Source organism: Podarcis gaigeae (genome assembly GCF_964106915.1).
Source record: "Podarcis gaigeae genome assembly, chromosome: 12".
Taxonomy (NCBI): domain Eukaryota; kingdom Metazoa; phylum Chordata; class Lepidosauria; order Squamata; family Lacertidae; genus Podarcis; species Podarcis gaigeae.
This window is the reverse complement of record NC_139688.1, coordinates 6987818-7000160: the sequence shown is the minus strand read 5'-3', so window position 1 is coordinate 7000160 and position 12343 is coordinate 6987818. Positions and strand designations below refer to the sequence as shown.

The following is a 12343-nucleotide window of genomic DNA, read 5'->3' as shown; positions in this document are numbered from 1 at the left end:
CATACCAACAAATTTAGGGAGTGCAATTAAAGATTGAACTTTTTGTGCTAAGAGAAATGACCACATTTCTCGCCAGGACCACATAACACTGGTCCTGAGAAATCTGCATTGGCTCCCAGTAAGTTTCTGAGCACAATTCAAAATGTTGGTGCTGACCTTTAAAGCCCTAAACGGCCTCGGTCCTGTATACCTGAAGGAGCATCTCCACCCCCATTGTTCAGCCCGGACACTGAGATCCAGCGCAGAGGGCCTTCTGGCGGTTCCCTCATTGCGAGAAGTGAGGTTACAGGGAACCAGACAGAGGGCCTTTTCGGTAGTGGCGCCCGCCCTGTGGAACACCCTCCCTTCGGATGTGAAGGAAATAAGCAGCTATCCTATCTTTAAAAGACATCTGAAGGCAGCCCTGTTTAGGGAAGTTTTTAATATTTAATGCTGTATTGTTTTTAACACTCGATTAGGAGCCGCCCAGAATGGCTAGGGAAACTCAGCCAGATGGGCGGGGTATAAATAATAAATTGATGATGATGATGATGATGATGATGATGATGATGATGATGAAATGAGCTGGAAAGTGTGGGATTAACACTTGCTTTGATGCAACACCATCTAACCTCCACACAGACAAATCAGAATGAATGCTCATTAAAAAGCCAGTATCATCTAACCTCCCTGAAAACAAACCAGGATGAATGCTCAATAAACATGTTGTCTAGAGGTGCCCAACATTACCACTTCAAACTGCTCTGTGAGCTCTGAGAGGCCATTGCACATGGCTGTTTTCACTTAGACAGGTAATATAGGTTGTGCAGGCCTGTAGCAGAAATTATTGTGTCGCCTTCCTGCTAAGAATTCTGGAAAATGTAGTCTGAGATGGCATTAAAAGTTCATTTGCCAGACCCTTCATGAAACCTCCAATACTGATGTTATTTCTGGTTTATTTTCGGTCCCTCTTTTGTTGAGGTAGAGTGCAAGCGTGCCCCTACAGAAGGCATCAATGCAATAACACTGAGGAACCATCACAGACAAACTAGTAAGTTGACATTAATTACTATGACCGTCACTTGTTTTAACTATTTTTTATATCAAATTTTAAATTGTTGTAACCCGACCTGAGCTCCAATGGTGAAGAGCAGCTAATAAACTGAAATAATAATACAAAATGATATAGTATGTGGATGGTTCAGTAGTTATCTACTACTAATGTTCTATTAGTGCATTAATAATATGTTGTAGAATACACCCTCAATAAACCACCAGCCTGTAGGGATCCTGGTCTTGGGAAGACCATCTCTCATTCTTACCTGGAACATTAAGTTTGAAGGCCAGTTTCTGGTTTCCGGCCTCACAGGTGTACTCGCCAGCATCCTCTTTCTCCACCTGCTGCACAATTAGCCGCCGGGTCTTGCCTTCAGCTTCTACCTTGAATTTCTTGCTGGAGGTGATCTGCTTCCCATCCTTGAACCACTTCACTTCTGTCTTGGCCTGGGCTACCTCACAGGTGATGGAGGCGTTCTCTGAAACAACAGCCTTGATCTCCTTCTGGACCCTCTCCTTGTTGACAAATGCGTCCTCAACTTCTGCAAATGTGGCAAGGTGGAGGGTAGAGGGTGGGAGAATATAGGATAAGCAAAGATCAATAACTCTAAGCTCCATTTTATATGGGAACTCAGTAAAACACTAACAGCAGGGATATCACACAGAAGACCCACCTGCAGTTTCAGCCACTCTGTGCCTGCAGCAATATTCACACTCTCCCAAAATAATTTGTAAGTCACCTTTAGACAAGTAAGTGGTGCCCAAGCAAGACAGAGATGATGAGTACAGTGGTACCTTGGGTTAAGTACTTAATTTGTTCTGGAGGTTCGTTCTTAACCTGAAACTGTTCTTAACCTGATGCAACATTTTAGCTAACGGGGCCTCCTGCTGCTGCCGCGCCGCCAGAGCCCAATTTCTGTTCTCATCCTGAAGCAAAGTTCTTAACCTGAAGCACTATTTCTGGGTTAGCGGAGTCTGTAACCTGAAGCGTATGTAACCCAAAGCGTATGTAACCCGAGGTACCACTGTATCAAGAACTACCCCTTCATGCCCAACATGAGCTTCTCTCCTATTCCATCTCAGCTAGCAGAATTTGGAGTGCAAGGTGTGCATTTTTTCAACATAGGCAGGCAAGGTGAGAGGAGAACGTCATGGGTGGGGGGTGGCCTTTGGTCAGTGGAAAAGGCAGCCCCAAATGTAAAGCAGTAAGGTATAAAAGGGGAGAAGGCAAACCTTTAGCAGCTGTCGCAATGACTTTGAAGGTGAGCTTTTGACCAGCGGCCTCACAAGTATATTCACCAGCATCCTCTTTCTCCACCTGTTGCACAGTCAGCCGCCGGGTCTTGCCTTCAGCTTCTACCTTGAATTTCTTGCTGGAGGTGATCTGCTTCCCCTCCTTGAACCACTTCACTTCTGTCTTGGTCTGGGCTACCTCACAGGTGATGGAGGCGTTCTGTGAAACAGCAGCCTTGATCTCCTTCTGGACCTTCTCCTTGTTGACAAAGGCATCCTCAACTTCTGCAACTGTGGCGAGGGGAGGGAGAAAAGGGTGCAAGCAAAGACAGATGACTTCAAGCTCTCCTTTTATGGCACTTTAAGGCTTTCTATTAACATCTCATCAGGACCATAGTTTCGCGTGTCATAGAATCCAGGGCTCATCAATTTTTTTGAAGGGTCAGGTAAAGGGACCCCTGACCTGGCCGACTCTGGGGTTGCGGCCCTCATCTTGCTTTAATGGCCAAGAGAGCCGGTGTACAGCTACTGGGTCATGTGGCCAGCATGACCAGAACAGCATGAACCAGAACAGCGCACGGAAACACCATTTACCTTCCCCCCAGAGTGGTTCCTATTTATCTCCTTGCACTTTGACGTGCTTTTGAACTGCTAGGTTGGCAAGAGCAGGGACCGAGCAATGGGAGCTCACCCCGTTGCGGGGATTCGAACCGCCAACCTTCTGATCGGCAGGTCCTAGGCTCTGGTTTAACCCACAGTGCCATCCGCGTCCCGGTCAGCAGGATAGGCAGCCCTAAATATAAAGTAATAGGGCATAAAGAGAGGCATGCAAACCTTTTGCATCCGTTGCAATGACTTTGAAGGTGAGTTTTTGGCCAGAGGCCTCACAGGTGTACTCGCCAGCATCCTTCTTCTCCACCTGTTGTACAATCAGCCTCCGGGTCTTGCCTTCAGCTTCTAGCTTGACTTTTTTGCTGGAGGTGATCTGCTTCCCGTCTTTGAACCACTTCACTTCTGCGTTGGCCTGGGCCACCTCACAGGTGATGGAGGCAGTCTCCGAAACAGCAGCCTTGATCTCTTTCTGAACCTTCTCCTTGTTGACGAACACATCCTCAGCTTTTGCATCTGGGAGGGAGGGGAAGAGAGCAAGAAACATACAGTAACTCCACCTCCCCTTTCAAGGCTCTCCAAGGCTTTCCACTAACATCTGGCTCATAGATGAGTCAGAAAGAGAAAAACACATGACAAAAGCTCCATGAAGCAGCGTCTTCCTAGATTGGCTTCCTACAAAATCAGCAGAGGAGCCAAATAATTCTAGTTTTTTCTCCATCCTCTTCCCTTCTGACTTCCATAAAGGGAGCACTTAGAGTGAGAATGAAGATGACAAGCAGTGTCACCTCTTAGAAAGGTTGTGAGTAAGGAGGCAGGCTGGTTGGGTTGGTTGGTGGGTCTACCATCCCATTTGCCCTAATTAGACCATCCTCCACTGCAAAAGAGGCATGATATCACCAAAGGGGGGAATCCCCCTTTGGAGGATAGATAGTGGCACTTGAGAAAGGGGCTTAGATAATACAGAGCTAAGAGTTTTAGAGGATCAGGTTTGGAGCTGGCCAATGGAACAGAGGTGGATTTAGGGCAGAGCGTACAGTTCTGCCACACTGGGTGCCAAGCTTAGGACATGAGGATCTCAGTACAGACAGCAACCCAAGGAAGATTGGAGTTCAACAGTTTGCTGAATTATGGTGCTGGAGGAGACTCTTGAGAGTCCCATGGACTGCAAGAAGATCAAACCTCCCCATTGTGAAGAAAATCAGCCCTGAGTGCTCACTGGAAGGACAGATCCTGAAGCTGAGGCTCCAATACTTTGGCCACCTCAGGAGAAGAGAAGACTCCCTGGAAAAGACCCTGATGTTGAGAAAGATGGAGGGCACAAGGAGAAGGGAACGACAAGGATGAGATGGTTGGACAGTGTTCTCGAAGCTACCAGCATGAGTTTGACCAAACTGCGGGAGGCAGTGGAACACAGGAGTGCCTGGTGTGCTCTGGTCCATGGGGTCACGAAGAGTCGGACACAACTAAACGACTAAACAACAACAACAATATGCCTGAGGAGACACAGGTGAAGGGTGAGAAGGGAAAGAGGAGACTGAACCTTCTGAACCCCCGTGGCAGGAACAAGTCTCACAGTACCTGCTGCAATGACTTTGAAGGTGAGTTTTTGGCCAGCGGCCTCACAGGTGTACTCGCCAGCATCCTTCTTCTCCACCTGTTGCACAATCAGCTTCCGTGTCTTGCCTTCAGCTTCTACCTTGAATTTCTTGCTGGTGGTGATCTGCTTCCCATCTTTGAACCACTTCACTTCTGTCTTGGCCTGGTCCACCTCGCAGGTGATGGAGGCGTTCTGTGAAACAACAGCCTTGATCTCTTTCTGGACCTTCTCCTTGTTGACAAACACATCCTCAGCTTTTCCATCTGGTGGTAGGGTAGAGAAATAAGCCAAGCAAAGATTCAGTACTCTACTTCCCCTCTTAAGGCACTTATTACTTCTGGTTAACATCTGGCTCATAGAAGAATGAGTACCACAGAACCATAAAGCAAATGCTCCATATCCTGGCCCCATGCTGTATAGGGCTTTGTACACCAGAAGCAGCACCTTGAACTCAGTCCAGTAGATAATTAGTAGACAATGAAATTATTTCAGCAGTGGCAAAATATAATGTGAATATTCTGCCCCAGAGTGCAGTTGAAGCACTGAATTTTGTACTACCTGAAGCTTCCTGGTCAGCCTCAGGGGCAGCCCCACATAGAGCACGTTGCAGTAATCCAATGTGTAGGTTAAAGGTAAAGGGTAAAGGGACCCCTGACCATTAGGTCCAGTCGTGACCGACTCTGGGGTTGTGGCGCTCATCTCGCTTTATTGGCCAAGGGAGCCAGTGTTTGTCCGCAGACAGCTTCTGGTCCATGTGGCCAGCATGATTAAGCCACTTCTGGTGAACCAGAGCAGCGCACGGAAATGCCGCTTACCTTCCCACTGGAGTGGTACCTATTTATCTACTTGCACTTTGACGTGCTTTTGAACTTCTAGGTTGGCAGGACCAGGGACCGAGCAACGGGAGCTCACCCTGTCGTGGGGATTCAAACCGCCAACCTTCTGATCGGCAAGCCCTAGGGTCTGTGGTTTAACCCACAGCGCCACCCGTGTCCCAATGTGCATGAATTACAATTCTCAGGCTTCCTGATCCAGAAATAGCTGCATTTTTCCACCAGCTGAACCTCGTAATATGTAGGGATTGTAGCTCATCTGCAACCAGATGCGTCATGTGAGAATTGGGAGTTATGTTTCATGGCTATGTAATGAATTTTGTGCCTTTCCCCCGCAAGACCTATGCTTACAATAAATTCACTGACTGCAATCCCCTGCCGACTGACATCAGGCAGGTGTCTTTGCTGTACCATTTGCAGTGCATGCTTAAAACATTTTATTATAGGCACGATCATCTGGGCATGTAGATGCTGATGCATTTTAATCTCCTTTACAGTTCATTTTAGTTATTTTTCAATGCTTTTAATCATTTTAAACTTTTTATTTATATTTTTGAGATTTCATGTAAACTGCTAAGACATTTTACTACTACGTAGCAGTATATAAATATTCTTAGTTAAGTAAACGAATAAATGCCAACTGATCGATTTGAGTCACTTCAGATGCATGCAGGGTAAGTAACAAAACTTTCCTTTAACACTATTTTAAATCATCAGTTAAGCTGAGAGCTAATGTATACACGGGACGCGGGTGGCGCTGTGGGTTAAACCACAGAGCCTAGGACTTGCTGATCAGAAGGTTGGCGGTTCAAATCCCCGCGGCGGGGTGAGCTCCTGTTGCTCGGTCCCTGCTCCTGCCAACCTAGCAGTTTGAAAGCACGTCAAAGCGCAAGTAGATAAATAGGTACCACTCCAGCGGGAAGGTAAATGGCGTTTCTGTGCACTGCTCTGGTTCGCCTTAAGTGGCTTAGTCATGCTGGCCACATGAGGCAGAAGCTGTATGCGGACAAACGCCAGCTCCCTTGGCCCATAGAGCGAGATGAGCACCGCAACCCCAGAGTTGGTCACGACTGGACCTAATGGTCAGGGGTACCTTTACCTTTACCTTAATGTATACACAGCAGGCATAAAATACAGATCCTCTGTTGCCACTTTCAGTCCCAAATATGGTAGGGTATAATATATTATAATGAAATACCTGTTGCAGTGACTTTGAAGGCTAGTTTCTGGTTTCCGGACTCACAGGTGTACTCGCCAGCATCCTTCTTCTCCACCTGCTGCACAATCAGCCTCCGGGTTTTGCCGTCAGCTTCTACCTTGAATTTCTTGCTGGAGGTGATCTGCTTTCCCTCCTTGAACCACTTCACTTCTGTCTTGGCCTGGGCCACCTCACAGGTGATGGAGGCGTTCTCTGAAACAACAGCCTTGATCTCTTTCTGGACCTTCTCCTTGTTGACAAACACATCCTCAATTTCTGCAGCTGAAGGAGAGAGAAGAGGACAAGCAAAGATAGGTAACTCCAAACTCCTTTTTTATGGCACTTTCAGGTCTTCCAGTAACATCTGTTCAGGGTAATAGATGCACATATCATTTAATCCACAAGGATGGATCTTCCAGCGTCAAACTCTTGTTTTTTTGTGTGTTTTTAAAAATAATATTTATTAAAGTTTTAAATGTTACAAAAAGAGAAAGAGATAACTCCAAGTTAAACAAAAACTTGACAACACATCACAATAAAGAAAGAAGAGAATAGAAAAAAAAAATTATAAAAAAGAGAAAAACAGAAAAATAGAAACAATTAAAAAACACAACAAACCTTCCCATAACTTATCTTTCATTTGCTTGTTTCCTTGACCTCCTCGCACCTCCCTTTTTTGTATTCTAGTTCGGTTAGCTATTTCAGCAAATCCTTTCCATCTTTCCCAATTTTTATCCTATAATTTATCTTAATATAATGTAACTTTACCTTTCCTCCTTTCATCCATTAACAATCTATTTTTACTTAATCCTTTATAATATTTCTGCTTAAGCCACATAACATCATTCCAGCCTCCTTCTAACATTCCTTAATTTTACAATGTTTCTGTAGATAAACTTTAAATTTCTTCCAATCTTCTTCCACCGACTCTTCTCCCTGGTCTCGGATTCTGCCAGTCATTTCCACCAGTTCCATGAAGTCCATCACCTTCATCTGCCATTCTTCCCGGGTGGGTAAATCTTGTGTCTTCCAGTACTTTGCAATAAGTATTATTGCTGCTGTTGTAGGATACATAAAGAAAGTTCTATCCTTCTTTGGCACCAATTGGCCGACCATGCCCAGGAGAACTTCCAGCCTTCAAAATCTTGAAGGTTAATCCACAACATTCATACTACAACACGGGCTGCAGCCGCAAGCAGTAGGACAGCCAGCTTTCTGTGTTCATAGAGAATAAATCCCCCCCCCCTTTTTATTACATCTATATCCCGCCCTTCATCATAAGATCTCAGGCTGGATCTTGAGGCCTGGGTTGCAGCTAGAAGGAATAATAGATCTTGTATGGCGGCTGCTTTGAAGGCTCTAAATAGTGGGGCTATCAAATCTAAGGAATCTGGGATTTTTCAAGCCCTCGGCCTAGCACATGCAAATTATTATTATTATTATTATTATTATTATTATTATTATTATTATTACAGTCATTCCGCGGTTACAGACGCTTTGTGTTGCATGATTTTGGGTTGCGCACCCTGCTGAACTTGGAAGTACCGGACCAGATTTCTTCCAGGTTTTGGCGCTTGCGCATGCACAGAAGTGCTAAATCGCGCTTTGCACATGTGCAGAAGCACCAAATCGCAACCCACATGTGCGCAGACGCGGTGCTGCGGGTTGCTGATGCAGCGGGTTGCAAATGTGCTTCCCGCACAGATCACGTTGGCAACCCGAGTGTCCACTGTATTATTAATATTATTATTAAACCACCTTCAGAGCAAATAAGTGATGCCCAAATAAGTGATGGGGTGAAACTGCCAATTCCTCAATACCAGTTATTCCATATATGTTTGCTACTTCCAATAAAAGGATATTTCCCCTTGGAACTGAAAGCAGGTCAGGGGTGTCCCACTCTGATTGGGACAGCAGCAGTAGGGCCAATTCTCTCTCTCTCTCTCTCTCTCTCTCTCTCTCTCTCTCTCTCACACACACACACACACACACACACACACACACACATACCAATGCTCACTTTTTTTAAAAAAGTGCAGATGTGAAAACTCTGGGACAGCTGTTGTGGCTATTTGCCCTTTAGTGGCACAAGTATCTAGGACTTTGGGACATGCAATCTTTGAGCACTGGCCGCTGAGGAGAAAGGAATTGTGTGGAGGGGTTTGATAGTCTTTGGTCATAGGAAAATGCAGCCCCAAATATAAAGCAGCAGGGTATACAGGAAAACATGCGAACCTTTTGCAGGTGTCACAGTGATACGGAATGTCAGTTTCTGGTTTCCAGCCTCACAGGTGTACTCGCCAGCATCCTCCTTCTCCACCTGCTGTACAATCAGCCTCCGGGTTTTGCCGTCAGCTTCTACCTTGAATTTCTTGCTGGAGGTGATCTGCTTCCCATTCTTGAACCACTTCACTTCTGTCTTGGCCTGGGCCACCTCACAGGTGATGGAGGCAGTCTCCGAAACAGCAGCCTTGATCTCCTTCTGGACCTTCTCTTTGTTGATAAACACATCCTCAGCTTCTGCAACTGAGAGAGAGCACAAGCAAAAATCAGTAACTCTAAGCTTACGTTTTATGGCTCTTGAAGGTTCCCCATTAATAACATTAGAAACCCATAGCTCACAGAACAATGTGGACTACAGATTCAGGTATCAAATGACATCCATCTGTGTTAAAGAGGAAACCATCCTGTTCAGGTCGCCTGCCTAAAGTGCAAGGAATACTTACATTTTGTACAGGAGTGAAGCAAAACACTAACAGCGGAGCTGTGAAATGTAAGGTCCACCCCCATCATTCTGCCCGGACACTGAGGTCCAGCGCAGAGGGCCTTCTGGCGGTTCCCTCATTGCGAGAAGCAAAGCTACAGGGAACCAGGCAGAGGGCCTTCTCGGTAGTGGCGCCCGCCCTGTGGAATGCCCTTCCAGCAGATGTCAAAGCGATAAACAACTACCTGACATTCAGAAGTTTTTAACGTGTGATATTTTACTGTATTTTTGGTTTCTATGGAAGCCGCCCAGAGTGGCTGGGGAGGCCCAGCCAGATGGGCGGGGTATAAATAATAAATAATTATTATTATTATTATTATTATTATTATTATTATTATTATTATTATTATCATCTCCTTTTTCAGCCCATCTGTTGATTAAAAGATGGCCTGCAGTAGTATTCACACCTTGCATAAATTATGCATGATTCATCTTTGGAACAAATAAGTCATACCCGGGTAAGGCTGAGGGGCTGAATACCAAGAATTACTACTATATACTTCAACATCAGCTTCTCTCCTATTACTTAACACTGAAGGGTAGCTCATGAGACTGTTCAAAACCCACATTGGGAGAAAGATTCTTGCATTGCTGGAGATTGAACTAAATCATTCTTGTGGTCCCTTCCCACTCTGATTCTATGATTTTAATGAATAGAATACGGAGTGTAGGGTGTGATATTTTTCAGCAGCAGCAGCAAAGGGGAAAGGAAAAAGTTATGAATGGGAATGTAATATAGTGGGGTATCAAGGGGAACTTGCAAACCTTTTGCAGCTGTCGCAGTAACTTTGAAGGTGAGCTTTTGGCCAGCGGCCTCACAAGTGTATTCACCAGCGTCCTCTTTCTCCACCTGTTGCACAGTCAGCCGCCGGGTCTTGCCTTCGGCTTCTACCTTGAATTTCTTGCTGGAGGTGATCTGCTTCCCCTCCTTGAACCACTTCACTTCTGTCTTGGCCTGGGCCACCTCACAGGTGATGGAGGCGTCCTCTGAAACAGCAGCCTTGATTTCCTTCTGGACCTTCTCCTTGTTGACGAATGCCTCCTCAACATCTGCAACTGTGGCAAGGTGGAGGGTGGGAGAAAATAGGATAAGCAAAGATCAATAACTCTAAGCTCCATTTTATAGCTTACGAATTCTTTCATTTTGCATGGGAACTAAGTAAAACACTAACAGCAGGGATATCACACAGAAGACCCACCTGCCGTTTCAGCCACTCTGTGCCTGCAGCAATATTCACACCCTCCCAAAATAATTTGTAAGTCACCTTTGGACAAATAAGTGGTGCCCAAGCAAGACAGAGAGGATGAGTACCAAGAACTACCACTTCATGCCCCAACATGAGCTTCTCTCCTATTCCATCTCAGTTAGCAGAATTTGGAGTGCAGGGTGTGCATTTTTTCAACATAGGCAGCCAAGGTGAGAGGAGAACGTCATGGGTGGGGGGTGGCCTTTGGTCAGTGGAAAAGGCAGCCCCAAATGTAAAGCAGTAAGGTATAAAAGGAGAGAAGGCAAACCTTTAGCAGCTGTCGCAATGACTTTGAAGGTGAGCTTTTGGCCAGCGGCCTCACAAGTATATTCACCAGCATCCTCTTTCTCCACCTGTTGCACAGTCAGCCGCCGGGTCTTGCCTTCGGCTTCTACCTTGAATTTCTTGCTGGAGGTGATCTGCTTTCCCTCCTTGAACCACTTCACTTCTGTCTTGGCCTGGGCCACCTCACAGGTGATGGAGGCGTTCTCTGAAACAGCAGCCTTGATCTCCTTCTGGACCTTCTCCTTGTTGACAAAGGCATCCTCAACTTCTGCAACTGTGGCGAGGGGAGGGGGAAAAGAGGACAAGGACTGTAACTCTAAACTCTCAATTTACAGCACATCAAGGTTTCCCCATCGTTATGCACTGAGTTGAATAGGATCCAAAATGCAGCAGTCTGATTGGTCTGCAGGAGCCACCCAATCCAGCTCCAGGTGGAAGTGAATCCGCAACCTGATTGGCCTACAGGAGCATCCCAGAATTAGCCAATCACGTGGGGCCCATTGTGTAAATAATGTATATAAAGCAGACAGGCTAAGATCAGGCTAAGAGCATGAAATCCACTTTTGACTCCAAGTATATTTCACCCATTAACCTATAATCACTTTTAATATACCCCATAAAAGGCAGCTTCTCCTCTAGCACTAGTCTCCTACAGATTAACACACAAAATTCAGGTTGCAGCACAACACAGCAATAGGATCTATAAACTCTGTAGGCAACAGTCCCCTTTTCAAATCTTGGAGACAGAGTCTGCTTAAGGACTTGTTCACTATAGTAAAAAAGGAAGAAAACTTCTAAAATGATGCCCAACAGGGCAGTCAGTGGGGTTGACATTCCAGTGGCTGCTACATTATATCTCAACATTATCTGTTCTCCATTTCCATTCAAATTAGCAGCAGACCATCAAGGAATGTGGGATGTGCAAATTTTCATGGTTGGTAGCACAGGAGATAAGAGTGTGTGTTTTGGGGGGGTGGACTCTGGTTAGCAGAAAAGGCAGTCCCAAATATAGATAGAACCATATAAAGGAAAACATCCAAACCTTTTGCAGCTTCTGCAATGACTTTGAAGGTGAGTTTTTGGCCAGCAGCCTCACAGGTGTAATCACCGACATCCTCTTTTTCTACCTGCTGCACGATCAGCCGCCGGGTCTTTCCTTCAGCTTCGATCTTGAATTTCTTGCTAGAGATTATCTGCTTCCCATTCTTCAGCCACCTCACTTCTGTGTTTTCCTGGGCCACCTCGCAGAGAAGAGATGCATTCTCTAAAAAGGTAACCTTGATCTCTTTCTGTACCTTCTCCTTGTTGGCAAACACAGGCACAGGCTCTGCAGCAGGGAAAATAAAACACATGACAAAGCAGAGCAGTTAATTGCTGATTTCTTTTTTTTTTCTTTCTTTTTTTTTGAAGTATGTGTAATATTTCTCGTATTTTTTCCATGTAACATTTTTACAAATCAGTTTCATTTGTTGAGACATTGGGGGGGAGGGGGGGAGATGGGGGTTGGGTGGGTATGTTTCTATTTTGCTTAATGTATGT

General features: G+C 45.5%; 1 protein-coding gene across 50 annotated transcripts in view; it reads right to left on the bottom strand.

Annotated features, from left to right (window-relative positions):
• Positions 1-12343, bottom strand: part of OBSCN (obscurin, cytoskeletal calmodulin and titin-interacting RhoGEF) — a 265894-nt gene that overhangs the window by 205262 nt on the left and 48289 nt on the right. For 40 of the 50 annotated variants that reach the window (XM_083703814.1, XM_083703862.1, XM_083703817.1 and 37 more), the window contains exons 8-16: positions 11847-12131; positions 10788-11078; positions 10038-10328; positions 8744-9034; positions 6509-6790; positions 4459-4740; positions 3103-3393; positions 2269-2559; positions 1302-1577 (exon numbers count right to left, since the gene is read on the bottom strand). In XM_083703814.1, the coding sequence (XP_083559940.1) occupies positions 1302-1577; positions 2269-2559; positions 3103-3393; positions 4459-4740; positions 6509-6790; positions 8744-9034; positions 10038-10328; positions 10788-11078; positions 11847-12131 (2580 nt within the window). The remainder of the gene's footprint in view (positions 1-1301; positions 1578-2268; positions 2560-3102; positions 3394-4458; positions 4741-6508; positions 6791-8743; positions 9035-10037; positions 10329-10787; positions 11079-11846; positions 12132-12343) is intronic. The other 10 variants (XM_083703825.1, XM_083703861.1, XM_083703815.1 and 7 more) reach the window with 10 other exon arrangements.